Genomic DNA, 27,135 nt, shown 5'->3' with positions numbered 1-27,135 from the left:
AATGTGTGATATATAAAAAAATACATTGCATCTTTATCACGAAAGCCTCAAAGTGTTAGAAAAAGTACAAACTCCAAGTAAAGCATTAAGAAAATAGCACAGGGTTTGAAATAAAATAGCCTATGTAACACTATGCTCATCATCATCAAATCTTCTTACCCAATATGCTCAACCAGTTATTACAGTACTTTATTTATAGTGAGGATGAGCTCATGCAACTACTCATGCACACTTTATTATCACACATCCACACACTTTTTATTAAATCCGTTTCCAATAATAATTACATTTCAATTGCAATGTGATGTACAAGATTATCAATGCATGTTGCCGTTCTCTATGCCCAACCCATTCATCTCGCTGCTTAGTGGTCATGATGTTATCCAAGACTGCGAACAAATGGCTCGTAACACCTTTCTACTCCAAACCCTTTGTCGTCTCCATATGTGATGTTGCTAAAAGATGAGAGGTGTTGCCTGTATTTATGACAAAACAATTCCAATGCAAAGCCAAAGCATGCTGATACTGCTGTATACAGTACTGCTGTATACTGTATCAGGCCTGCTGATACTACAGCAGGCCTGGTACAGTTACAGCACAGCACAATGGATAAACACCATAAGTCAGTGCTGGGAGGGTAAAGAGACATGCTGTATTTTGTGTCTGTTGGGGAAAACACCATAAAAAATAAATAAATCCGAAAAGTCTCGAGTCTCCGCGGCAAAGAAACGGGTCACAACCCCGGTGTCTAGGAGAGAAGAACACAGTTCAAATACAGCTTTGCCCACGCTGGCTTATTGTGGACCAATAATGCTGCAGGGAACACAGAGTGACATTTGAGAGCGAGCGAGTGGAGAAGACCTGGGAGCCCTTCTGAAAAGATTGAGAGATTTAGGGAAAGGTGGAAACAGGCAGACAGAGAGATAGATTGAGATAGAAGTGGCATGTCGCCTGAAATTGGAAGTGAAGTATCTGCACGGCTTCGGGGGGCACAATCATGCACACACACTCACACACACTCACACACTCACACACTCACACACTCACACACTCACACACGCACAGTAACCCTCAGACAATCAAGTGTAGAGAGCAGAGGGAAGGCGTCTCTCATACAGCTGTGTCCTGCCCATCAGAGCTATCTGCCCCCTCCCTCTCTCTTTCTCTCTAAAAACCACGTCCCTCGCTCTTTTTTAGCCCTCCACATCATTACCTGGAAACCCTGTTGCCTTCTCCGGAGTCCTTTCTTTCTTAACAGCCTCTCTCTCCCTGCCCAAACTCATTCTTCCCTACTTGGTTTTCTGCTCAACAGAAAGAGAGAGAGAGAGAGAGAGAGAGAGATGGAGTAACAGGAGGTGGGTGAGTCAGAGGCAGGTTCCTGCCAGCCAGCCGGCTCAAGACACTTTTTCATCCGCTGCCTCCTCTCTTTCTCTCTCATCCCCCGCTCTCTCCATCTCTGTGGTCCGTTGAGGCCCAGTGTGTGTGCTGTTCACTGGAGATACCAGGACCGACAGAGGAGGGCCAAATCCTCTCTCTCTCTCTCTCTCTCTCTCTCTCTCTCTCTCTCTCTCTCTCTCTCTTTCTCTCTTGCTCTCCCTCTATCATACTTTCACTTCACCCCCCCTTTATGTTTTTCCTCCACTCTCTCTTTCTCTCTCACCCAAACGCTCTCTCCCTATTTACCTGAGCCTCCTCTCTCTCTCTCTCTCTCCTTCTATCCCTCCTCCTCTCTCCAATCCCTCTCTCTTTCTCTCTCTCCTTCTCCCTGCAGGCCTTTGCCCAGGCCCCTCATCCAGCACACTGTTTGGCACACAGCGCTGTCCCACTGGGACACACACACACATTTTGGCACGGTCTCGCTACTCGCAAACACATATTTTGGCACGCCTCGGCATTCGCTCACACACTCGGACATGTTCCACCGTATATACAGATACACACACATGCACACCAAAGAGAGGGCCCACCGAGGGAAGCGGCGTTTGTTCATGTGCCTCGCTCTTGTTTCATGTGCGTTGTTTGTTTTGTTTTTTTCTTTTCTTTTTATTCGCACCAAGCATTCATCCTCTCTAGTTCACCGCTGGGACGGTAGTTCTAATCTCTCTGTTCGCTCCCGCTCAATTTGTCTAGGTACCGATTCTTCGAGCCGCTATCAGATTGTTTGTCCTAGCTACTATTTTGTGGCTGGCTGCTGTTGGCTCTGTGTTCTGGTGTGTGTGTGTGTGTGTGTGTGTATGTGTGTGTGTGTGTTCTGTCTGTGTTTGCTCTCTTTTCGCCGATGCGGTCTTCTGTCCCCGGCGGTGCCACACACTGCGGCGCGACACACACTCACACACACACACACACACACACACACACACACATACACATACACATACACACACACACACACACACACACCATACACTCAGGCTCTGTCCAGCTCTAAACATGGACAGGCGCCAAACTGGCACCGCACCCCTCTACCTTGTACTATCACACTTTCTCTCTTTCTTTAGCCCAGTTTTCACCCTGGTCCCCGCGGTATCTGGTGTCGCTCCCTTTTTTCCCCCGGAACCTCTTTAGGATACAGCCACAAATAGCTGCATTATCCAGCCTTGTTTACAGCGCTTTTTGTCTTTCTTCTACACCACTCTACCTCACTCTACATTCCTCTAATCTTCCCTCCACCCTCCTTTCCTTTTTTGCCTCTTTCGGCTCTTTAGTGCCACCATGTAGTCATCGCCACCCCCGGTGCCCTCCAGTGCCATTTGCTGCCGCCGTTCCCCCTGCCAGGGTGCCTGCCCACCACAAACATCTCTGCGTCATGTTTGTAATGCCAGACGTTTCTTCCCGTGTGTGGACATGCAAATTTTTCTCTTTCAGTCACACTTTTGTGGAGTCACTTGTAGTAGCTGATGCAATAAATGCTGGATAATGTAATAACTTGTAAAAAATGCTCCTGTAAATGGTTTGAAATTGTAATATAACCTGTTAATGGAATCATCTTAAAAAAAAAAAAAAAAAGACAGACACTTATAACGTAATAAGTGCCAGTTTATATACTTGTCAGGAAAAACATTATTACAATATCAGATTTTATTTGGAGTGACATTCTATTACACCTTGACAACTTATTACATTATCCAGCAGTTATTACATTATCAGCTGCCACATGGCTTCTATAGAGTTGCATGCTGGGTGTACACTCTCCCTTTTACTCTCATCCATCCATTCTTCTATCTACCTATCCATTCTTCCCTCCCTCTTTTCCTCACAATCAACATTATGACTCCCATCAGTCCCAAGGACTTGTAGGGCTACTAGAAGCATGAAAAAATACTTTCTGCTGCTATGACACACACCTGTGCAGGTTATACACACACATCCACACACAGTCATCCCTTTTCCTTGCATCCATTCATCCTATTCATCCCCTCACATCCCTCACTTCCTCCCTCCTTTCCTCTGTTCCATCTAACCCCACCTCTAATTGCTCCGCCGGTTTCCCTTCCTGCAAACTCGTTGCCTTTCCTGCCTTCCGCCTCTTATCACGGTAACGCGATATTTATCTCTCCACTGTTCTCCCTCTGATCACCTGTTCACCTCCGCCTGCTCCCAGCTGTGTTTGTGCACTGCACGCCGCGCACCGAGACGAGACGGCTCTGACGGCTGGGACACAACCGCCAATCAATCTATCAATCAATCATCCCATCACCTGCTGGCACTCCTGTCTCTGTGTGTGTGCGTGCGTGTGTGTACGTGCGCGCGCATGTGTGTTTCATTTGCATCCTTTTTTCCTTGATATCTTCTTTTTTTCAGGACTTTATCATCTGGGAGGCTGTCACATTTCCATCGCCTCTCTCAGATCTCACCATGAAATCTCTCTCCCCCTTTTCTTATTCATATCAATCAGGATTTGCGGAGCAGTTGGGTCTCCTTAGTGTACCATCTGCTTTGTTTGTGTGTGTGTGTGTGTGTCCATGTGTGTGAGCATGCGTGTAGGTGTGCGTCAGTAGATGCATATGTGTGCGTGTGTGATTGTGTGTGTGTGTGATAGTGTATGTGTGTGCTTGCGCGCTTGACTGCTCCTCCGTTCAGCTCGACTTGTTTATCTTTTCCTCCTACCTTTATTCGCCAAAAGGCTCAATCCCAGAAGGCTCGTGACAGTTTTACTTGTCAAACGTGTGTTTGTATTTCCTTCACCGTGTGTGTGTCTGTCTCTCCCTATCGCTGGTTCGGTCTCATTCACATTTGAAGTTACTGTGGCTCCTCTCGCTCTCTATTGGTTTGCAATGAAACAAACTGGTGCTGCCAGTGTGAGGGGACTGCAATATCAGCATGACGTAAAGTAGCATGGACAAAATAGGAAACTAGCGTTGCTATTATTGAGGACGTTTGAGAGTAATGTTTTGGTTCTGTTTTTGGCTGATACAGTAATACATGAGTGCCATGTGTGAATAGATATGTAGTCCAAATTTTGCATGAATTCTGCATTGATGCTCCACTGTTGCTTCTCCCACAAGATGCAAAGTTTTAGAGGACGTTTTAGTTATTTAGCTCTTATCCAGAGTGACTTACAATGAGTACAACTGTAGAATATGCTTCAGTTCCTAGATTGCCAACATTACACGCAACCAATAGTGAGGAGTACAAAGATCAAAGCCAATACAATATCCCTGTGACCAGAATGATTATGAAAGAAAGAAGTGCAGGAGAGAAAGCAAAACACAAGAGCTAAGGAGAGGGTAGGGTAGGTGTGTTTTTATAGGATAAGTGCAAGTTACGGCAGAGAGTAATGTGTGGCACTCCTACAATCTTCTACAAATGCTAGCACAACCTGTATTGAGGTATGAACCTGCTGACTGTATTTGTATTTCAGCTCACTCCTTCTATCACACACCCTCCCTCTCCTCTCCACCCTTTAGACGAGAAGCCGGATGAGAAGTGGATCGTGTTTGACGGGCCCGTAGACACGCTGTGGATAGAGAGTATGAACTCTGTCATGGATGACAACAAGGTGCTCACACTCATCAACGGAGAGCGAATCTCCATGCCTGAACAGGTAAAATCCAGACCAGTATAATGCAGAAACAAATGCATATGCTGTTTAGTCCTACAGTGGATTCAAGGCATTTAGACCTCAATTCAAATGTTTTCAAACAATCGGGAACAAGGTGTTCGCAGGTTCCACTTCATGGAGAGCGCAAATGATGGCAAATCGAAAACACGATTTGTGCGAAAGTGCACAATGACTAAAAGTGGTTGTGTTCGAGGCTGCGAGTGAAAGTTCTCCAAAGGAAACAGATTGGGGTTTCCGTCTGGTAAATCCGACAAGGCGAAAAGCACAAAGACAGGCCTGGATTAATAGCTTAAAACGAAAGAGGAGCCGGAACATCCAAGTGGCTTGATCCATTTAGCTGACAGTCTGGCTCACGTTAGAAGTGAGAAGGACTGGCAGCCAACAAATCACCGCCGTGTTTGTGTGTTTTACATGATTAGGCGATGGAGGGAGCATTAAATCAACCTTACAAACTGACTCGCTGAGAAACGTTCCTCTCCTCTCTCTGCACATACTGACAGCGAGCGTTTCCATACATGAGTGAGCATTCATTGTTTAAAACACAATCCATTACTTGTGACCGCGCTTGTGATGTTAATTAGTTAGCAGTTTCTTTGAATGCGATCTCAGCTTTCCGCCTCCCTAGTTGATCAGCTGCCTTCCTCTCTTCAGTGGAGAATACAGTTGGCAGATTACAGCGTATTGCATACATACATAGAAACACTGCTTATACAACAAAATGTGATTTATTCTAAAATTCCAGTCTTGCAATCAGGAAATTATTTAGCTACATATCACCATACATCTTGTGTCATGTGATGTCATGTGATTTAGATGATTGTGGGAGCTGTGTGAAACATGTAAAAATTCATAGTTAAACTTTAATTTTCATGAGAATAGATGTTTTAGTTCCTTAATTAATTAATGAGACACTGCTCAATACAGGCATGATTTGTAGAAAATGATTTTTTCAAGTGGTGTAAATTTTGAAGAAGATTGATAGCTAACAGTTGAGTTAAAGGAGTGAAATGTCTAGCTCATATGATCAATATTAAAAAGGCAAGCAGTAGTTTGTAGCATACTATGTAACAGCAACAAAACAACTATTGCAAATCACAAAGAGCTTCAACTTTAACGTGTGTTTGTTTGTGTGTTTGTGTTTGCTCTCCCAAGGTGTCTCTGCTGTTTGAGGTGGAGGACTTGGCAGTGGCCTCTCCAGCTACGGTGTCTCGCTGTGGGATGGTCTACAACGACTACTCTGATCTGGGATGGAAGCCCTTTGTTCAGTCCTGGCTGGACAAACGACACAAGGTACAACACACTCGCTCATAGTGGTCTAGGAGTGGTCAGTCGATCAGCTGGACCCTGGAAATTTGGAAAAGTATGGAAAAATGTATTTGATCATTTCCACGTCTTGTAAAGATTCAGAATTATGCAAAAAGTCTGCAGTAGTTTATTATTAATAGTGTAGAAGAATAATAGTCTATAGGATACACTGATGTTCAGTCCCGATACACATATGACTACATTTTATGTAGTTGTGGACCTCATTTCACATGTGATATTTGAGAATAATCTCTGGCCATAGAGCAATATGGTCTTCTTGACAGTCATAATCCAGCCAGTATCCGGCATATAGCATCGAATCTGCAAGTCTAATTAAGAAATTAAGACAATTTCGAATTTTAAATTGGAGACTTTGAAGTAACCTTGCAACACATAGGGTCACACTTAATTTGGATAGTCCAATGTTGATACTCTTCCTATTAAGTGACTATAATGTGTCACTAAAAGGTCCACTGAGTTTCAAGTGATACTCCTAATTACTACTAATTGTGTGAAAACTAGTCTATATGTATTCGAAGCCTGGGCTAAGGTTACGTAGTCTGTGGAGATTCACCAAATAGGCAAGTGTTCCATCTCTCTTCCGTCTTCATCCATCCCTCTCTCCGTTGCTCCACCTCTCCGCAGGCCGAAGTGGAGCATCTGAAGCGTCTGTTTGAGAAATACACAGAGAAGACGCTGGCCTTTAAGAAGAGCAGCTGTAAGGAGCTGGTCCCCGTCACCGAGCTCAGCGGGGTCGCCTCTCTCTGCCGCCTCTACGACTCCCTGGCCACATCCAGCGGGGTACGACCAGCAGCATGCAATCCCTCCGTCACTCCCATTGCATCTTCTTACCACTCACACTCATGGCCGTGTTTCAGCAGCTATTTTTATGTTGATCCTTGAAAGCATTTGGTGGAACTGAATTGAATCAGCAACACAAAATATCGTGACTGAAAGCAAGCCATGGAGCATCCCAAGGCCTGCTGAATAGAATGCCAAAAAACACACAAGAAAAACCGAGTTCAAAATTTAAAGCACCCTTAAGTAATATGTGACCTTTATCTCCTCCTACACAAGACAGATACGCACTGTCCCCTTGAGTAATGACACAAATAATAAAGTCACATTTTCACAATACAGACAAGAAAGCTAATTAGAGCAGAGAAGTGTAGTGAAGAGGTAATACATCACGATGCAAAATACTGTAATAATAATACTGCTTTCTCATTTGCATTTTTGCCTTGAGACCGAAATGTCTTGCAACGGCAGTTTCTCGCTTAGAGCAGTTGAAAATGCAAGTAGGCGAGGAATAGATTGGGAGTGTCTTGAAATTCCAATGGGTGGGGAGTTTAAAATAATCATTGGTATTGATCAATAACCCTATTAACCCCCCGTAGACAAATTCTGGTCATTTTTTGCTGTGGTACTGTAAAAATCATACTTTTTGCCCCTTCAGAGTTCTTGACAAAATATAAGAACCCCATTGCTTTATCATTTGCATAGTGCTGGATATTTTCCCCCTGTCACCGCCTGTGAAATGGAAGTACCATAAACATCAAATGTTTTTAATCCATCTTTTATGCTATCATCGACACCCTCGCTATCACCGTCTGCTTTCTTTGGCTGAAAACTTTGTGCCAGTCGAGTTGGAACTTGTTGTTTTGTGGCTGAGTAAAGCGGAGAGTGGGAGGGAGAAGCAACTGTGTTTTTTTTTTTTGTCATGCGTTGCTTTGTCTCGATGTGTTGTTGTGTGTCTTTGATTCCCTCAGTGGTTTGGTGGAACTCTGCATACCTTAACGGTTCAACAGAAACTTTGTCTCACTTCTTGTTTTTTTTCCCTCTCATGTTCTCTGGCTCCTTTCTTTCTGGTTCAGGTGCTCTATCTGCATGACTGTCGAATGTGATTCTCATCGCAGCAGTATTCCCAGCAGTCCTTAAAACTTTTTTTTCCCCCATTAGTAACCCCTCTCTCTCTCTCTCTCTCTCTCTCTCTCTCTCTCTCTCTCTCTCTCTCTCTCTCTCTCTCTCTCTCTCTCTCTCTCTCTCTCTCTCTCTCTCTCTCTCTCTCTCTCTCTCTCTCTCTCTCTCTCTCTCTCTCTCTCTCTCTCTCTCCTGAGCAAAGAGAATTTGGGAACAATTATAGAAACTTGATAATCCATATTCCTTGGGAATAGAGGTCAAGGACAGAATGGAGACCAGTGAACTGTTAAAAATTATACATACACTGAAACACTAGCACAACTTATAGAAATATATATATATATATATATATGTATATGTATATATAGCTACTCGTAATAATAATAATAATATTAATTAAATGTGTTATTAATATCATGTATCAACAGAAAAATACACAGTTACACAAATGTACAGTCACATACATTGAAACTTCAGGCATTCTTATTAAAGATATAAGGCATGCATGCATATATATTCTAAATAGTCCTGTACAGTCTAATTTCCCAAATAAAAAAAAAGGCTAAACAAAAAACAGGTGCCATGTGCATTTTACCATCAATACATTATTACCACATTAAGTTTTAGACACAAGTATAATATGTATAATATATGTGTATTATATGAGTGGTTACCTTTGAAGAGTAATAAGCCAAATTACATATTTCATGCCTGATCACGTCCTACGTTATTGTTGTGATGAGTAAAAACCTGACTTGGTATTTAGAAAGAGCAATTTAAGAAAAAGGAATAGTCATAGACACATGGGATTAACTTGTTTGTGAGAAATGATTTCCATCTCCATTGACTTCCACAGGCATTGTCAATACAACAACAAAAGGCTGACACGATTTCTTAAAACCCCCAAAGAACAAACCCTTTGTGAAAACATTCATTTCCCTCGTCTTCCCTCTCTCCCCGCCTCCGTCCCTCCAGGTGAACCCGGCAGACGCAGAGCACCATGGTCGCCTGGTGGAGCTCTGGTTCATCTTCAGCCTCATCTGGTCCGTCTGCGCCTCCGTGGACGAGGACGGACGCAAGAAGATGGACAACTTCCTACGGGAGATGGAGGGCACCTTTCCCAACAAGGTCCACACAGCCTCACACACACAGACACACACACACACACGGTTTCTGTTAGCTAGTAATTGCCACTTTTTGCCAGGAAAATCTTTCCAACTCTCCGATAGATAACAGATCTCGCCATCCATGTTCTTCCACCATCGGCATGTATAGAATTTGTTGACATTAAATTAGCTTTTCCATGGGCTCGTCTATAAAGGTAAATCTTCCAAAATGTTTTTAATGAGCCTATGTACTTGGGCACTGAGCGAAAAAACTTTTACTTTTCTTTGATTATTGCTCCACTCTCATAAAGTGTACGCTTGGATCAGATGTACAAGCTCCCAGACTGCCATCTGTGCGGCTGTGGAAGACAACGATTTGAACGTGGCCAATCTAAGTCTAATGATGGTAGTTAGATACAGACTGAGGTGGAGGAGACAAATGAGGCAGATGCTTCTGTTCCAAGAAACACAAATCATATTCAGGGTTCAGATGTGAATTGTAAACACAAAATACGGTGTGGTATACCCTATAATATACCCTGTAATATATTAAAGGCTGTATGACTGCGAGTCTGTTTTGAACACTTGTTTACATGAGCTTGTTTGGCTTGATCCAGTTATTTTAAGAACACCACAGACAGAGATAATATATATTATATTCCCTTCTTCTATTTGTCCAACAGGCTGAAATCTCCAGATACGTTAGCCGGCACCAGCATTTGCCTCCTCTGAACGTTTATGCGTTGAACTTTTACCAACAATCATTGAACTCCTTTTCAGGACACTATCTACGAATACTATGTGGACACCAAGAACAAAACCTGGGCATCTTTTGAAGATAAGCTGCCAAAGGGCTGGCGTTACGCTGCCAAGTGAGTAACCGTCTGGCCTTCTGTACCTGAGCTCGGCAGGTGTGTGTGTGTGTGTGTGTGTGTTCCACGTGTGTGTGTGTGTTTGTGTGTGTGTTTGTGTGTACATGTCTGACCCTGTGTACCTGAGTTTGTGCCAGCCACCTGCTGCCAGGTTTGCTGGCCCACACTAAGTCACCAACGTCACCTCTATACACCGCATCACTTCCCCTGTGTGTGTGTGTGTGTGTGTGTGTGTGTGTGTGTGTGTTACGTAAGACCTCTTTCAAGTGCATTTTTAGTATCATTTAAGAAACAGCTCTATCTGTCCACTATTTAGAGTGCTGTTGGGCTTTAGAGACAATGCAAAGCCAGCTTGAAAAGTCTGGAAAAAGTTTTAAAATAAATGATCTAAATTTAAGGCTGTAAAAATAATTAAAATTTCTTAAATACAATCAATAGATTATTTTTCTCACCATACAGTGAGAGATTTCTTTGTGCTGCATGTCCACTCTTGGATTGATACAGAACAGAACTTAAAAACTTTCATAAGGAAATTGGCTGTTTTTTCCAGCTTTGTTTTTTTTTATTATTATTATTTTGGCTTTTAAAATTGTCCAGGTAGAAAAATATCTATACTTACACAGTGTGCAAAACGATATAAATACTGAACTATTCTCCACTGTCATTTTTACCCATCAGCAAAGTTGATTAAAGTGCGTATTTGCCTAAAGGTCGATGCTTTCCCTCAAAACGTACGTTACAATAATGCCATGTTGATTTGAATCTCCCTTCCTTGTCTTGATATTTCCCTTCTATCTCATCCCCTGCTCTTGTTTTTCTACCCTCTCACCCCACTTTTCCCATCCCTCTCTTATCCCCTCACTTATCACTCTCCTCATCCTCCTGTTTTTCTCTCTCCTGTCATCTTTCCCTTTTGCCTCGTTCCACCTTCCCTCTCTCACTTCATCCTTTCATCCCTGCCACTCCTCGCACCCAATCCCTTCATCCTTTCCCGTCTCTCTCTCTCCCTTCTTAACCTTCATCCCTTATCTCTCTCTCTGTCTCTCTGTCTCTCACTCCTGTCATGCTTTCATCCCTCCCCTCTCATCCTTCCTCTCTCATCTCATCCCCCTTTCCCCTCATCCTTTCATCTATTTCTCTGTCTGTCTGTCTGTCAAGTCGGTGACTTCACTGGCATGACTGTTTATCAGAGGCAGTTTTGCCAAAGCAGTGTACAAAATGTCACTTTTCAGAAAACCAACAAGCAACAGTTTCTACATTCAGACCAAAACATGCACTGTACAATAGAACCTAATCACCAGTATCTCTATCTATTGCATATCTCTCCCTCTGTCCTCACCTCTCCTACAGCGCTCCGTTCTATAAGATCATGGTTCCCACGGTGGACACAGTGCGGTATAACTTCCTGGTTAACGCTCTGGTGTTGGGTCAGTACCCGGTGCTGCTGACCGGGCCGGTGGGCACCGGGAAGACCTCGGTGGCCCAGAGCGTCCTGCAGGGCCTGGATAACTCCAAGTGGGCTGTCCTCACCATCAACATGTCCTCACAGGTTGGTGTGTGTGTGTGTGTGTGTGTACTGTATGTTCTTGTACCCCTATCCTTGCGAGAACCTGTTTGAGTTCTGGACCTTCGGAGTGAGGGTGCTGAATTGTGGATCAGTGAATCGCTTTCTTTATGTTTATGAAACCTAAGAAAATAATACGATTAGCAATAATTGCAAATAGATGAAAAAAATTGAGACTCGTTTTTTATATATTGTCAGAATCTGTTTTGATCAAAGTCCCCCCACCTGTCTCCCACCTTTTTTCATAGCGGTTAGGGTTTAATTTTAGGGGTTAGGCAATGAATGTAGTCAATGAAGGTCCTCACAAGTATAGTAAAATATGTATGTGTTTTTTTTGTAAGTGGGACAGTGATTGCTATATTCAGGGCTTTAGTGCTTGTGTTCGTCCTTGCGTGTGTGTGTGTGTGTGTGTGTGTGTGTCCCCGTCTTCCCTTGAAGCGAGAGAGGTGGCAGTGTGAAAATTCCAGGTCCGTCCTGCTGTTCCAGACATTTTTGCCCCACAGCTTGACTTCACTGGAGAGAGGAATGTGATATTAGCACCGCTAAATGGTCATATGCATTCAGCACATATCCAATAGGCTGCAACACACACACACAGAGTAACTGACAAATCTATAGACACACACACACACACGCACACACACATCACACCTGTCAGCTAAATATACTTTTGGACGAGCCGCCCTCGCTCACAGCATGAGATGCGGCTATGCAGAGGTGAACGAGTACAGGTGTGTGTAGTAAGCCTCTGTGTGCATATGTGTGTTTTTGTGTGTGTGTGTGTGTGTGTGTGTGTGCGTCCGCATCCATCCGACCACGCGGCGGCTCTGAATAGCCTCCATCTCGGCTTTCGCTACAATTAGAGCGAGAGTGTCGCGCCGCTCCAAGGCGCCGCAATTAGGCTGAGTCACGTCAGCGCCGGACGGCTCTGATGAAGGGCTATTAGAGAGCCAGGGATGATGGAGGCACTCATCACCCCCCCACCACCACCACCATCACAACCACCACCATCACCATCACCATCATCACCATCCGTCACCACGACCCCCCCCCCCCACACCCCCCACCACCACCCCTCCCCCTCCCCTTCCTCCTCCACATCCATCACCATTACCACCCAACTTACCCTGGCAACTACTCTCTAAGCAAGGGTCGTTCTAACCTGGCACCTCTCTCTCTCTCTCTCTCTCTCTCTCTCTCTCTCTTCTCTCTCTCTCTCTCTCTCTCTCTCTCTCTCTCTCTCTCTCTCTTCTCTTTCTCTCTCTCTCTCTCTCTCTCTCTCTTTCTCTCATCCCTCCCTCCTTTGCATCCGTCTCGTTTCCTGCCACGGATGCACAGAGATATATATATATATATATAATTCTGCATAAGTGCTCTCCATGAATCTTACACCTGCTTTCTCCCTTCTGCCGTTTCCAACTTTCTGTCCTTCCCCCCCGCTCTCCCTTCCCTCTGTTCATCTGCACATCTATTCATCTTCCGCTCTCCAGCCTCTGTGAGTGGTTCGCTCTCCCTCTCTCTTTCCCTCTTGCTCTGTCTGAGTCATGCACCTCTTTTTAATAGCTCAATTTCTCTTTTTCTCCCCTTATCTTCTCCAATTTGATCCATTTTGCCCGGCTTGTCTCATTTTGCCCCCATCAATCCATCTCCTTTTCCCTCACTCTCACGCTCACACCTTATTTTAATACGTTGGACCATAGTCTCTCTGCATTTGTCTCTCTCCGTCTGGTAATGAATATCTGGGGAGGGCTAAGTAGTATATGTTTAAATGGAGAGTTTTAGTGTCACATGGTCTGTATGCATTTTTCACAGAATTTCATTACTTTCAATGGAGAGTTTTAGTTATTTTGTTAAGATTTGTTCAGGTCTCAGAGTTCTAGTGTCACAAAATGCTGTTTTTGATATATTTCATGAGTATTGGTTTCAGTGGAAAGGTTTACCATCACATAATTTAAATGCTGTTTTCACATATTTTATTAACATTGATTGAGTTTTAATGTCACATGGTCACATAGTCTGAAAGCAGCTATATTTTATCATTGGTTTCAATGGAATTTTAAGGTAACATGTTACATATGCTGTTTCAGAGAATCTCACTAGCATTGGCTTCAATGAATAATTTTAGTATTTTAGTAATTTTGGTAGTATAAGTACTGTTTTTGATATATTTTCTCAGTGTTGGTTTCAGTGGAGAATGCATTTAAATGCATTTTGTTAGTATTACTGTAGTTTCAATGAAGAGTTTTAATGTCACTAAATGCTGTTTTTGGTATATTTCATGGGTATTGGTTTCAGTGGAGAGTTTTAGTGTCCGCCCTATTAGGCAAAACCTCCAGGGTGAGCACCGATACATACACTGATACGCACCCTAACCATCTTCATCTCTCTCCCTCTCCCTCTCCCTCTCCCTCTCCCTCTCCCTCTCCCTCTCTCTCTCTCCACTCTCTCTCCACTCTCTCTCTCTCTCTCTCTCTCTCTTGCTCTTTCTCTCTCTCCCCCCCTCTATCCGTCCAACACCGTCTAGACCACGTCCAACAACGTGCAGGCCATCGTGGAGAGCCGCGTGGAGAAGCGAACCAAAGGTGTGTTCGTGCCGGCGGGCGGGAAGCGGCTGCTGTGCTTCCTGGATGACCTCAACATGCCGGCCCAGGACCACTTTGGCTCCCAGCCACCGCTGGAGCTGCTGCGCCTCTGGATCGACTACGGCTTCTGGTACGACCGCCAGAAACAGACCCTCAAGTGTGTCAAGGTGAGAGAGGGCAGCGTGATGAGGCGGTGGCGCTAGAGCGGTAGAGGTGTGTGTGTGTGTGTGTGTGTGTGTGTGTGTGTGTGTGTGTGAGATTAAGACATCATCGTTTACCTGCCTCCTTAGTGTCTCCCCCTTGATTACGTCTTAATTACCCCCCCTTAATTACCTTTCTATTTCAGTCTGTAGGACTAATTGTATACGAGAGCTATATGATATAAGAGATATGTCAGTGTAATGCGTGTGTGTGCGTGTGTGTGTGTGTGTGTGTGTGTGTGTGATGAAGACATCCGCCATTTCCTATCCTCTTAGTTTCCCCTCTTAATTACCTTGCATTTTTTCCTTCAGTTTTATAGAGATTGGTCTGTATGTGTCTGTTACTGATAGAATAATGACCCTGCTGTTGTCGGCTGTATGTGTGTGTGTGTGTGTGTGTGTGTGTGTGTATTTTGTCAGGACATGTTCTTGTTGGCGTCCATGGGGCCCCCTGGTGGGGGGAGGACTCACATCTCTGGCCGCCTACAGAGTCGCTTCAACCTCATCAATATGACCTTCCCTAATGTGAGTCCTGCTGAGGTTCTCTCTCTTCTTTTCTCTCCTCTCGTCTCCTCTCCGCTCCCTTCGTCTCCTCTCCTCTCCTCCTGCCTCTCCAGATGCCCTCTAGATCCCTGCAGAGTCATCAGTCTGACCTTTCCCACTATGATTCAGCCCTCCGTCTGCCGGTGTTACTGCAACCCAATTCTCTCCTCCTCTATAGAACCTCCTCTTCTCTCCATACAGCCTTATTATCCTGTTTTACTATTGCCTGCCAAAACCCTGTTATGTTATTCTACTTATTCTACTCCCAATGTTCCAGGGTGTCTGTAATATAACATCTGTAAACATCTTTTTTGAAATTATATTATATAAACTCATGGCTTTAAAAGGTCTTTTCTGTTGAGAAATTAGCCCAATTATGCAGACCTATATTCTGATACGTCTACAGTTGTCTTCATTTTCATGTATCTTTCAAATGGGAAAATGTTCTTATATTTCATTATAACTGCCACTGAAAAGGTCTTCAAAAGTCTTAAATTTAACTTGATGAAACTTGAAAACAGCCTGTGTTTTTTGGTATCCTGAAAGGAGCTTTTCTAAATAACATTATTATCATCACAGCATACATAGGCTTTAGAAATTGGGTCGTTTCAACAGGGTCATTTGATTAAAAGAGGTTCAGACCCATTTTAACAACCTCCCTTTTTCACAATGCTTTTTTCCGTGCCTCTGTCTCTCTTCCTCTCCCATAGCCTACCGAAATCCTTATTATATTATTTCTTTACTCCCTTGCCATTGTTCTTTGCTGTCCTGAAAGGAGCTTTTCTAAATAACATTATTGTTATCAACACAACATACATAGGCTTTGTAAATTGGGTAGTTTCGACTGTGTCATTTGATTAAAAGAGGCTCAGGCTCATTTTAGCACCCTCTCTTTTTTCCCCTTCCTCGTCTCTCACTCTCTCTCTCTTTCTGTCTATCTCTCTGTCTCTCTTCCTCACCATTTCTATTTCTTTTCCACTCGCCCAGCCGTCTCCGTCTCCGTCTCTGTGCATTTCACCGGGGTTCCTCCCGGTAATGTTCCCGTTCCTCCTATCTGACATTTTATCCTCCTGTATCGCCCTTTGCCATCCGCCTTTCCATCTCGCCGCACCGGAATTACCCTGATTATGATTATAGCCGTGATGATAATGATAACCACCACAAAATTGCACACTCTCTCCCTCGTACCCAACACCCAGGAGAATATGATTGACTGAAAGGCGGCCTGCCTGCAAATGTTTCCCCCGTCTCATTTTTTCTGCTGGCCTCAATCTCTCTTTGTTTCTTTCTTTTTTTTTTTTTTGTTTTACTTGGCTTTTTTGTACTTGCCTTGCTCTCTCCTCATTCCTCACTCCCTCTCCAGCCCTCCTCTTGTCTCTTTTCAGTCTTTTTCAATTTTCCGGGAGTCTTTCATCTCTGTTGTTGTGCTCCTTTCAACCTTTCCTGGTCCATCTTCCCTCCGCCACTTGTCCCCGGCTCTCTCCTCTCTCTCGCTCCTGTTTTTCAGCTCCTTATTTGTTCTCTCCCCCCTCTCCAACCTGCCTCTTCTGCTGCCGCTCGCCACAAAGGAGCAAGATGAAATCGCTTTTGAAAATGGCTGGAGCCGTGTTGCATTCAGGAAATAAACAATTATAGACTTGCCTTGCCTCTTGAATATGTGAAGTGGACAACATGAAATGGCTTTGTTACCCCCCCACCCCCCCACCCCTCAACCCCCTACCCCCCTCTTTCATCGCTGCATGTCCTCGCCCCCTTCTCTTCCTCTATCTCTTACGACTTTCAAATTCAAGTACCTCATTGGCACGGCTGTGTCATTTACAAGATGCATAAAACGTGAACCGACCTGTCCCTCTCCCTCTGCGCAGGAGTCCCAGATCAAGCGAATCTACGGTACCATGATCAACCAGAAGCTGCAGGAGTTTGAGGAGGAGGTGAAGCCCATCGGACAGGTTCTGACGCAGGCCACCTTGGAGCTCTACTACGCCATCACGGCCCGCTTTCTGCCCACTCCGGCCAAGATACACTACCTCTTCAACCTCAGGGACATCTCCAAGGTACACACGCATGTGATACTAACACGTATGTAATGTGACACGTATGCACGCATACATACCTCCAAAACATCTCCAAGAAAATTGCCATACACCTGGGGTTAGTGCAGCTTGAACTCAATCCAACCCAGAACCCAAAGATTGCACTAACTGAGCCGTTTGTGCGACCCTAAACTTGACCCAAAATTGCTAGCAATTTGCAGTAGATGCATCAATAATAACAGTATTTTTCAGCATTATTTTTATTATTTTTGAGCCCGAGTCTGACCCATTCTGAGCAGTTACGTGAGAAATTGTGTCTCACAATCCTCAAACCAAACCAAACCCATCCCAAGTTAGGTCCCAATGGGTTCAGCCGTCAATGTCAAATCTGTGTGGAAACTTACACACACAAACATGTGCTATACTGACACTCGGACACCCTGAAACACCAGTATTGGGGAAGATATTTTGAAAGTATAGTTTTACACGCCAGCAGTTACTTCACGTTGGAAGAAGTTGAACTACAGCAAGGATACCCTCAAGAGAAACATAGTTTTGATGATATCTCCCTCTCCAGTGTCATACAGTATAATACAAAATGACATGCCTACAAAAAATGCCACTGATTAAGATGTTAACAAAAACTGTGTTCAATTGAAATAATGTCCAAGGAATGTTAACTGTGTTTATAATGCCCACACTCTGAAAGCCGCCTGCCAGAAACAACAGACTGGTTGTAAACGCAAACCAAATAATTATCTGGGCTTGTCCCAAGAAAAAGTGCAAGAAATATTAACTTTCTTTTGCATGTAATGTTTGACAACTCCTGATAGATAATTAGTCATAAACATTCATAAGGTTCTTTTTTAGTTTTATCTATAATGTTTTCATAGTGCTGATATAATTTATCAGTAAGCATCATGTGTTCTTATATGCATTGTCATAAGGCATTATGAGTGTGTTATTAAATTCTTGTAAGTGTCCTTATAAGATATGGTACAATAGATAGTGATATAAAAAAGTAAAAATAAATAGATATAAAGATGATAAATGCAATTGCCTTCTTCTCTTTTATAGCCAAAAATAATTAGAGAACTATGCCCCGAAAGGATAAAAAAGTAATAAACTACCAAAAACATTTAGCTGAACATTTAGAATTTAGCTAAACTACCGCCTACTGCCAGTTTCACTCCATGTAGTGAAGCTGTTCCCCAACACTGGAGGGGAGACACAGTTAGGCCGTGGCAGAGAGGGGTTTATGTGTCTTTGTGTTTTTTTTATCCTGTGCCTCTCTCTCTCCGTCTCTCTGCAGGTGTTTCAGGGTCTGCTGAGAGCTCACCGAGATTTCCATGACACCAAACACACCATCACCAGACTGTGGATCCATGAGTGCTTCAGGTACCCAGCCTCTCTGTCTCTCTCTCTCTCTCTCTCTCTCTGTCTCTCTCTGTCTCTGTCCTTCTGAAGTTGTTTTACTGCTGAATACCAATCCTTTGTCAGCGCCGCAGTCCCCTTTATCATCATCTGTAATCTCCAAGGCATTCTTCACTATATAACCACGGCACACTCTATATTCTAACCCTAAAATAACACGCAGCTAAATCATTGCAGCGTGATATTCATCGGAGAGTGTCCACGCATAATAGCGCTATCGACCAGCAGGTAGAGAATACATCAGCGTTCAGTTGACATTTTTATTGGAAATCTATTTGTCCAAACCTCACGACTCAATTACAATCCATTCAAAAGTTATTACAGTTTCCACATAATTATAGCTTGCGTTATCGTGGCCAAATCAATGGCAGCAGAGGAGGTAGAAAGTGGTCTGTGCTAAGGTTCAGCCACTTCTCACTCCTCATTGTGTGACAAAATACTAGGGAAGATTAATACATGTTTTAATGTGTAAGAAATAAGCCACCAACACTATGTTTTTTTTATCGGTGCACCACAAAGATGCTTTTTGTTTGTTCAAATCCCAATAGACGGTGGAGACTAGTGGATAGTTTTGAAGTCAGTATAGCACAAAGAAGCCCATCACACCATAATATCCAATGTTTGTTCAGTCATCTTGAGCTCAAGTCTCTTCAGTGTTCCTCTAGTTTTATCACACTAATGATCGGAGAGAAGAAGTGTGGGTCATTTCAAAGAGACGACGCTGTGTTATAAGATTTTGATGCATTACAGTACAATACAGTATCAAATTGTATGCTCGCGGGGCCGATAATTTGTCTTAGAATTGCCGCATATTATCAACTAGAACATCAAATATCCTCCTTTGTAAATGTCAGATTGTTTTTCAAGGGAAAATCAATGTTTCGCCTCCTCGAGTGTGTTATTCAGGCTCCCCAAGAGCCGTGGGTGGATAACCAATAAACAGTGAAACGCGTTCGATACGTTGCCCGCTTACTTCCAAACACGTTTTGGAAACTTCTCATCAATAACTTGCAGACATGTGGCAGTCTGTTATGAAACCAGTCTAATTGTCAATATCTTGGTTCCCGCATTTCCTTGTTGCCGGTGACAGACAGGTAATATAGAAAAAGCAGACACCCGCACATTAGCACTGTTTTAATTTAGTTTTATTTCCCTCGTCATTTTATGGATATTATTGATGTTCTCCTGTTTTCAACTATATTGTTTCTGTTGTCATTTGGATTTTGTTATCTGTGTTAGTTCTGATTTAGCTTTTCATCTTGATTTGTTGTTGTTTGTTTGTCTCGAGGTGAGATGTTGTTATAAGCCCCTTAGGGGTTTTCATCTCAACAGCACAGATTATTGATTGCATCTCCTCTCTCTATGTATGTGGGGTTTTTTTCAAACCACCATATTTTATCACTGTGAGCTCTTTATCACTCTGCTTCTATCTTTTATTATTGTGCAAATAAACTTCAAGCTGCACTAGGCAGTATTTTTATGTAAAAATGCACCCGTCTTATCATCCTAAATCAGGATGTGGGGTTGCAACAGACAGAGCGTCCCATCCCCACTAATTGAGACACTGTAGATTTGCCCTATTTGCCCAAATGAAATTCTGGTGTCAGGTTTTGTACAACGGCAAGAAATCTTCTCCACCCACAGGAAATTAAGAATTGAAATGTAGGAGAAATAACGTAAGAAATCCAAAAAATGTCTCCCAAACAGCAATGAGCCTGCTCTGTGCAGTTTGCTGGTGTCATGTTACATTATTTCTGGATTTTGAAGTCAAATAATACCAACGTGGGAAGTTGCTTAGTGCAGCTTTAAACTTAATCATTTTTTGATGTTGTCACATCGGAGAACCTGCCAAGTACTACACTTACAATAAGTGATGAATACAAACTTAAGCTAATAGAATGATAATATCTCCAGCTGTGAAGGGTTTCTCCAAATCCCATTTCCCAGTATAAAGCAGGCCCTTCTGCTGCGTATATTGGCTGATCTGTGCTGTTTTTCAATGCGTGTTTTGTTGTTGTTTTTGATTCCAGGGTTTTCTCCGACCGGCTGGTGGACCACAGCGACATGGAGGCCTTTGTGGCTCTGCTGGCTGAGAAGCTGGGCTCGCTCTTCAACCTCACCTACCACAACATCTGCCCCAACAAACAGCCTCCTGTATTCGGTACATGCTGCACAATATGCACACACACACACACACACACACACACACACACTGATGTCAGAGTGGAAAGATGGCTTTAAAGATAACATGATGGATTAGGTGATGGACGGCGGTTTAATCATCGATTGAAGAGTCGATCGATTGTAATTAGTGAACTGACGGCACGAGTGTGTTTACGTGTGTTTTTCTGTGTGTGTGTGTGTGTGTGTGTGTGTGTGCCAGGTGACTTCCTGAGGGAGCCTTATGAGTATGAGGACCTGCTGGACATGAAGAACCTCAAGAGCTTCATGGAGACCCACCTGGAGGACTACAACCTGACGCCTGGCGTCGTGCCCATGAACCTGGTGCTCTTCCGGGACGCCATCGAGCACAGTGAGACTGAGGACACACACACACACACACACACACGCGCTTAGAGGCTTAGATCCCTCGCACTTACTGGTTCAAATATTCATTTGGTACACACATATTTGCACACACCGAGGTGTCTGCAGGTCCTGAAAAAGTCTTAAAACGTCTCAACTTATACAGTATTATCTAAACTCCTTAAAAGCCCTGAATACAGTTAAATAAAGCATTTTAAGTGTCAAATCCAGTTATAGAAATCTTAGAAGCGTCGTGGTTTCATGGTGTGCTGTTTTTCTAGTGAGAAATCAGCCCAGCCACGCAGACCTATGATCTGACAAGTCGAAAGTAATTTTCATTTTCACATTTTTTTTTTAAAATGCGAAATTAATCTTATATGTCATCCTAACTGGCATTAACATGGTCTTCAGAAGTCTTACACCCCGCACACGCACACACACACACACACACACACACACTTAAAATAGACGGCTCTACTGCCTGCTCCTCTCCCAACACACAGTACAGCATACTCCCCCGATGCCTCTCCTCATGGGGGTCGATTCCACCACTGACGCTGTCACTGTCTGTCCAGTCAATCCAGCACATCACCGCAATCAATAGGACTGGTCTTCATTCATTGTGCTCTCGTGTGTCTCATCCAACACATATTTGTTGTGTTCATTACTTAACGGTTTCGCGATTCAGACCCAGTATGAAATGCCTCTTGAAACCCAGCGTGAGGCGCAGCTAAAAGCTACCCTGTAGTTAAAATAGAGAATGCCTCGCACCACCAGGCGCCGCTCCCTACACACTGCTGTCAATACGCCACTTTACCGCATGTCACTACAAATCAATAGAGCTACATTACTGTCGCTACAACACGCATCAACACTCCGCTGATGGCTTCTGTGTGCGTCGGCGCGAGTGTGTGTGTGTTTGTGTTATAGTGCATTTAGTTTGTGGATGGCTGGGTGTGTGTGTTTGTGGGTGCGTAGGGATTTCCATGCGTACCGAAGACACTCTGAAAGGAAATTAGAGCCCAGTTCATGAGATGTAGCTCAGATAAAAAGGAAATATGGGCAGTTTTGCAAGGCGAACAATGGGAGAACACATCATGCTGGTGACAGCACTAGTCAAATGCTCAATGGCTGCGACTGATTCTACACTATTTGAGGAAGTGGCGATAAAAACTGTATCATTATAGTTAGGCAGACTCTATTGCATGCAATGTCATGGGATTGTGCCTTTTTTTTAAAAATGTGCTGGCATGGTTTGGGGGGAGCTAGTGGGAGCAGAGATCCCCTGGAAGAGACCTGAGATCTGCTGAAAGAGACCTGAGATCCCCTGAAAGAGACCTGAGATCCCCTGAAAGAGACCCGAGATCCCCTGAAAGAAACCTGAGATCCCCTGGAAGAGACCTGAGATCCCCTGAAAGAGACCCGAGATCCCCTGAAAGAAACCTGAGATCCCCTGAAAGAGACCTGAGATCCCCTGAAAGAAACCTGAGATCCCTTGAAAGAAATCTGAGATCCCTTGAAAGAAACCTGAGATCCCCTGAAAGCAATAATAGTATACATTTGGGGGGGTCTCTAAAAATTGCAATTCATTTCCATCATCTTAAATATTTCCTAATGTAATTTGTATTCTACGATCACTGAATCTAGATTAAATATATAATTGGTGCCCAGATGATGATGAGAGTTGAGGTCATCCAGTCCGATGCAGTTTGGTGCTACTAGCTGCCGCACTTCTTCACCAAGCCACAGAAGGCGCTGTAGGTTCAATTGGGAATGTGGAATAATGGTGTGCTGACTGTCAGATATTAGGTTATCAGTGCAGCACCGCTGTGTATGCGCGTGTGATTTGGTGGAGGTGTTATTGTCATGTTGCTATATAGTTTTATATTGATTATTGTTGACGTTGACGAAATTGCTTTCTGATCAGATGTGCACTGTACCTGCGTGTTTGTGAGAGAGAGAGAGCGAGAGAGAGAGAAATGTGTCAGTGTGTTGACTGTTGACTCAGCTGGTGGGGCCATACAGTGGCAACATTGATATTCATTAATACGCACAGCAACCTAGGCCTCAATGTAAACATGCAGCAATGACATAGTACAAGACCTATTTGTTTCACGTGTTTGTAGTGTGTAGTTTGTAGTCATTGCCATATTTTATTCTCGGCATGTGAACGTCATTGACTTCTGGACATAAGACCCCTACCTCTCCAACTTCCCTCCCTTCCTTTTGTTTTTTTTTGGCTTGTGTCCTCGTCTTGGAATAATTAATTAATTCATCACTCAACAACTCAGAAGAGTCAGTTTTCACTTCATAGTGTCTTTAAACTCTGCCAGCTCACCCACAGTTTTTTTTTTATTATCATTTTCCTACCACTTCCTACCAACAAATGTGAAATATCCTATTTATTTAGTCGGTTTTCCTTGCACAATGCTTCTGAATAAGGTCCAATAGTAGTTTTTCTGCTCTTAAAGTATCCAATCCCCCATCCCAGCGTGAAACTCACCCTGCTTGCAGCTAAGCCTCTCTAAAAAACATGGAAAACCCTGCTGTGAGTGTGAGAGAGTGTGTGCTGATCGTGCATTGTCTGTTCTTGTATTCACACGAGTGTTTATCTGTGTGTGTGTGTGTTCCCTCCCTCCTCAGTAACCCGTGTGGTGCGTGTGATCAGCCAGCCCAGGGGCAACATGCTGCTGGTCGGTGTCGGGGGCTCGGGCAGACAGAGCCTGTCCAAGATGGCCGCCTCCATCTGTGAGTACCAGGTATTCCAGGTGGAGGTCACCAAGCAGTACCGCAAGCAGGAGTTCAGAGACGGTGAGATACACACATACCGCTACTGCGTCCGTGTTGCATGTCCACCAATGTGTGTGTGTGTGAGAGACAGAGAGAGAGAGAGAGAGAGAGAGAGAGCACAACTGCATCCGATGCCTTTTACTCAGGAAATAACCCTAACCTCTGGAAATTAAAAGGAGGAAAAACCGAAGGACGGAAATGAAAGGAGATTAGATCACAACAATAGGCCCATATAGCTTTCATCAATCTTCTGTTCGAGACCGCGGCTGCTGTAGCACATTCTTCACGCAGTTACTGCTTCTCCGCAACACATTGAGCGGCGGCGGCTCAAAGCAGGGTAGGGCAGAATTATCTATGTAAAGAGGGCTAGAAACGGTCGTGCTTCAGACTTGTGTGAGAGAAATCAATTTATTGCTATTTGGGTGATTTGCCAACAGCACGACATTCGTTTTGCACATAATTGCAGTGAATTATGTTGCTGGGGCTGTCTGAGCGTTAAATATTAATTGTCTCAGACTGTCGCCCTTATGTTGCTGATCTCCACTAAAAGGAACACTTTACACAGACGCTATTTGTCACAGTTATTTGCTGTCATCTCATATTTAGTCCCCCGCTACAAGTAGCTCCCTTCTAACTGCGTCTTTGATCCGGAGTCCAATAGCAACAAATTGACATTTTGGATGTGTAGGCAGAGGTAATTCTTATTTATTCATCTCTGTCAGATAATCAAGCTGGTTTTTTTTTTTCCCTTAACCTTTATTTATCCAGCGAAGGTTGACTGAACACACACTTGCTTTTTCAGCAGCACCCTGCTATTCACTCTAACTCTCGTACAAGTTCAGAAACTCTTCTACTGTCGGTCAGTGACTTGTGCCTTGCTCAAGGGACAGGAGAGCATCCTTCACTCCCTTTGCTCACCTTGCCCAGATTGTCCTAGCCGGTTCAGCGATGCAAACCTGCAAGCTTCCAGTCCCGAGTCCATCTTTATAACCTTTAGGCCGTGGCTGCCCTCGCTAACCCCAGTTAATCACAGTGGGGAAACATTTTATTACAGCCTACTAATGACATTCCAACACACTGACCATCAGCTTCAGCTTCGTTGGGTTAGATATGCATGATTTGGTTTGGAATTCCTTATATTATCATCAACACGTTACACACTTTGCACACAATTGATTGGCGATAACTCGTAGTTCTGAATGAACATGTGTTGTGCTGTGTGGAAATTGGCAGCCAACGTGTGAATATCCATAGTTAAAGTTACATTTACCCAATAATAGAACTTTTCCATCCTCTTATTAAGGAAATACTGCTCAATAATCAACAGGCACGATGTGTTGTAAATGTTCTGACCTGGTCTCCAGACATCAAGAAGCTGTACCGCCTGGCCGGCGTGGACAACAAGCCCACGGTGTTCCTGTTCAACGACACCCAGATCGTAGACGAGTCCTTCCTGGAGGACATCAACAACATCCTGAGCTCCGGAGAGGTTCCCAACCTCTACAAGCAGGACGAGTTTGACGAGGTCCGCGCTGTCCTCCTGTTAAATGCATTTGTGATTTATTTCAAATATTTGCTTCATCAAAACACCATGGCAGTAGTTTCCATTTTTCCATTTTTACCATCACACTAACCATTTTGCAACTTTTTGAGTTTGTATTTGCCTCTTAAAGCCCCAAACCAGAATGGCCATATAAATCTTAGGTTTATTCAGACTGACTCTTGACTTGATCATGGAAAATACACTCTTTGCCACTTCAATAACCATCATAACGCAATACTCTTCTGCTTACAATTGTCTGTTCAGAAGAGTGGGGTCACACTCGGCAGTAAGAATATTTTAGAGTATTCAGTTTGGCTTTATGACTGAAAAAACACAGACACTGATGAAGGCCAGAGGGCCAAAAACGTTTGGTCTTTTTGATGAAAAGGAATTAAATGTTTCAAAGTATCCTTGCTGTCGAGTGCGACACCATTCTTTTGAAGAGACAGCCTGTGTAAGTATCATGCAAGACTGATCTGAGTGCAGTGGCAGACTTACAATCTGCTTACAAAGATTGCCATTGGAAGCAAACAGCCTCAAACGTGTATTTAGCTGTCACATACTGTGTGATCGGTCTAGTATCAAGAGCTCTACCAAAGTTACAGTGGAAAAAACAAGCAATCAGTGTGGGCGACAGTGTTTCAACAGGCTCCGCCACATTGCAATTATGGATTGGGGCATCAACACTGAATCAGGTTCAAGGATTTTGGAGCTCAGTCAGACTCAGAGTTTCGGAAAGTAGCCAATTCTGAATCAGGAGCAAGACTTCATTCAGTGAAGAGCTATGGAGGCAGACAGCAGGACAATATTGGACTTTACTCAAACCATCTTCAACATGGGTACATCAGAATGTGCACATTTTACAGATCAACCTGTGCCTTTTATAGGGAACCTGTGACTAACACTGATTTCCCAGAAGGCCTTGAACGAAAAAGAATGAACAGTGCTAAGTTTTGGCACTCCGACGCGCAGTAAAACAAGATGAAAGTTAATAGAGAGAGACAGGTGTGACTCATCTTGATGTGGCGACCTGACGTAGCAGATGCTGCATTTTTTCTGTCCCTATCCCCATCAGCTTGTGTCAAGTAGCCGGGTCGAGGTGTGACTCAAACGCTGACTAAAGCCTGTGACTGTGAGGAGCTATTTTAGCAGATACATTCATTCTAATTCCTGTGACATAAAGCGGTTGTCTGTCTCCCTCCAGGTGTGCCATGCCCTGTCAGACTCTGCCAGGAAAGACAACGTGATGGAGACTCCTGACTCCATGTTCAGCTACCTGATAGAGCGAGTCAGGAACAACCTGCACATCGTGCTCTGTATGAGCCCAGTGGGAGAGCCCTTCAGGTAGCCGGCACACACTGTCCCACACAAGCCTACCCTAGAACATATACTGAATACTCTTATCAGTATACAATAATATATATATATTGTACACACATATGTCCTCTCTCCACTCTCTTTCCCTTCTCCTCTCTTTGAAAACACCTATGACGTACACTCCTTGTTACACGCTGTTCTGACCCGCTGTCCTCCGCGAGTGCATAAGAATGGATGATGAGTCCCGCTTTTACAACCGTAATTACAGCAGAAAATTTCATCTTCCATTGTGTTTAGCTGGGTACTGGCTGTGCCTGTACACCTCGATTCGAGCTGTC

General features: G+C 43.8%; 1 protein-coding gene across 1 annotated transcript in view; it reads left to right on the top strand.

Annotated features, from left to right (window-relative positions):
* The window catches only part of dnah2 (dynein, axonemal, heavy chain 2), a gene marked incomplete at its 3' end in the record, with an annotated part of 154,027 nt that overhangs the window by 101,144 nt on the left and 25,748 nt on the right, over positions 1-27,135 (top strand). Inside the window, exons 44-58 of the mRNA XM_071519785.1 lie at positions 4,908-5,044; positions 6,215-6,352; positions 7,013-7,168; positions 9,263-9,415; positions 10,174-10,265; positions 11,616-11,814; positions 14,354-14,578; positions 15,032-15,136; positions 17,020-17,208; positions 18,500-18,585; positions 20,652-20,782; positions 21,005-21,154; positions 23,791-23,958; positions 25,302-25,462; positions 26,685-26,824. Coding sequence (XP_071375886.1) covers positions 4,908-5,044; positions 6,215-6,352; positions 7,013-7,168; positions 9,263-9,415; positions 10,174-10,265; positions 11,616-11,814; positions 14,354-14,578; positions 15,032-15,136; positions 17,020-17,208; positions 18,500-18,585; positions 20,652-20,782; positions 21,005-21,154; positions 23,791-23,958; positions 25,302-25,462; positions 26,685-26,824 — 2,230 coding nt within the window. The remainder of the gene's footprint in view (positions 1-4,907; positions 5,045-6,214; positions 6,353-7,012; positions 7,169-9,262; positions 9,416-10,173; positions 10,266-11,615; positions 11,815-14,353; positions 14,579-15,031; positions 15,137-17,019; positions 17,209-18,499; positions 18,586-20,651; positions 20,783-21,004; positions 21,155-23,790; positions 23,959-25,301; positions 25,463-26,684; positions 26,825-27,135) is intronic.

The sequence above is a fragment of the Centroberyx affinis genome, unplaced genomic scaffold (genome assembly GCF_046629955.1).
Source record: "Centroberyx affinis isolate AG114_WGS23_722 - 3 ecotype Tasmania unplaced genomic scaffold, CSIRO-AGI_Caff_v1 ptg000736l_1, whole genome shotgun sequence".
Lineage (NCBI taxonomy): Eukaryota > Metazoa > Chordata > Actinopteri > Beryciformes > Berycidae > Centroberyx > Centroberyx affinis.
The sequence above is the reverse complement of the archived record's forward strand: the minus strand, read 5'-3'. Positions and strand labels throughout refer to the sequence as shown.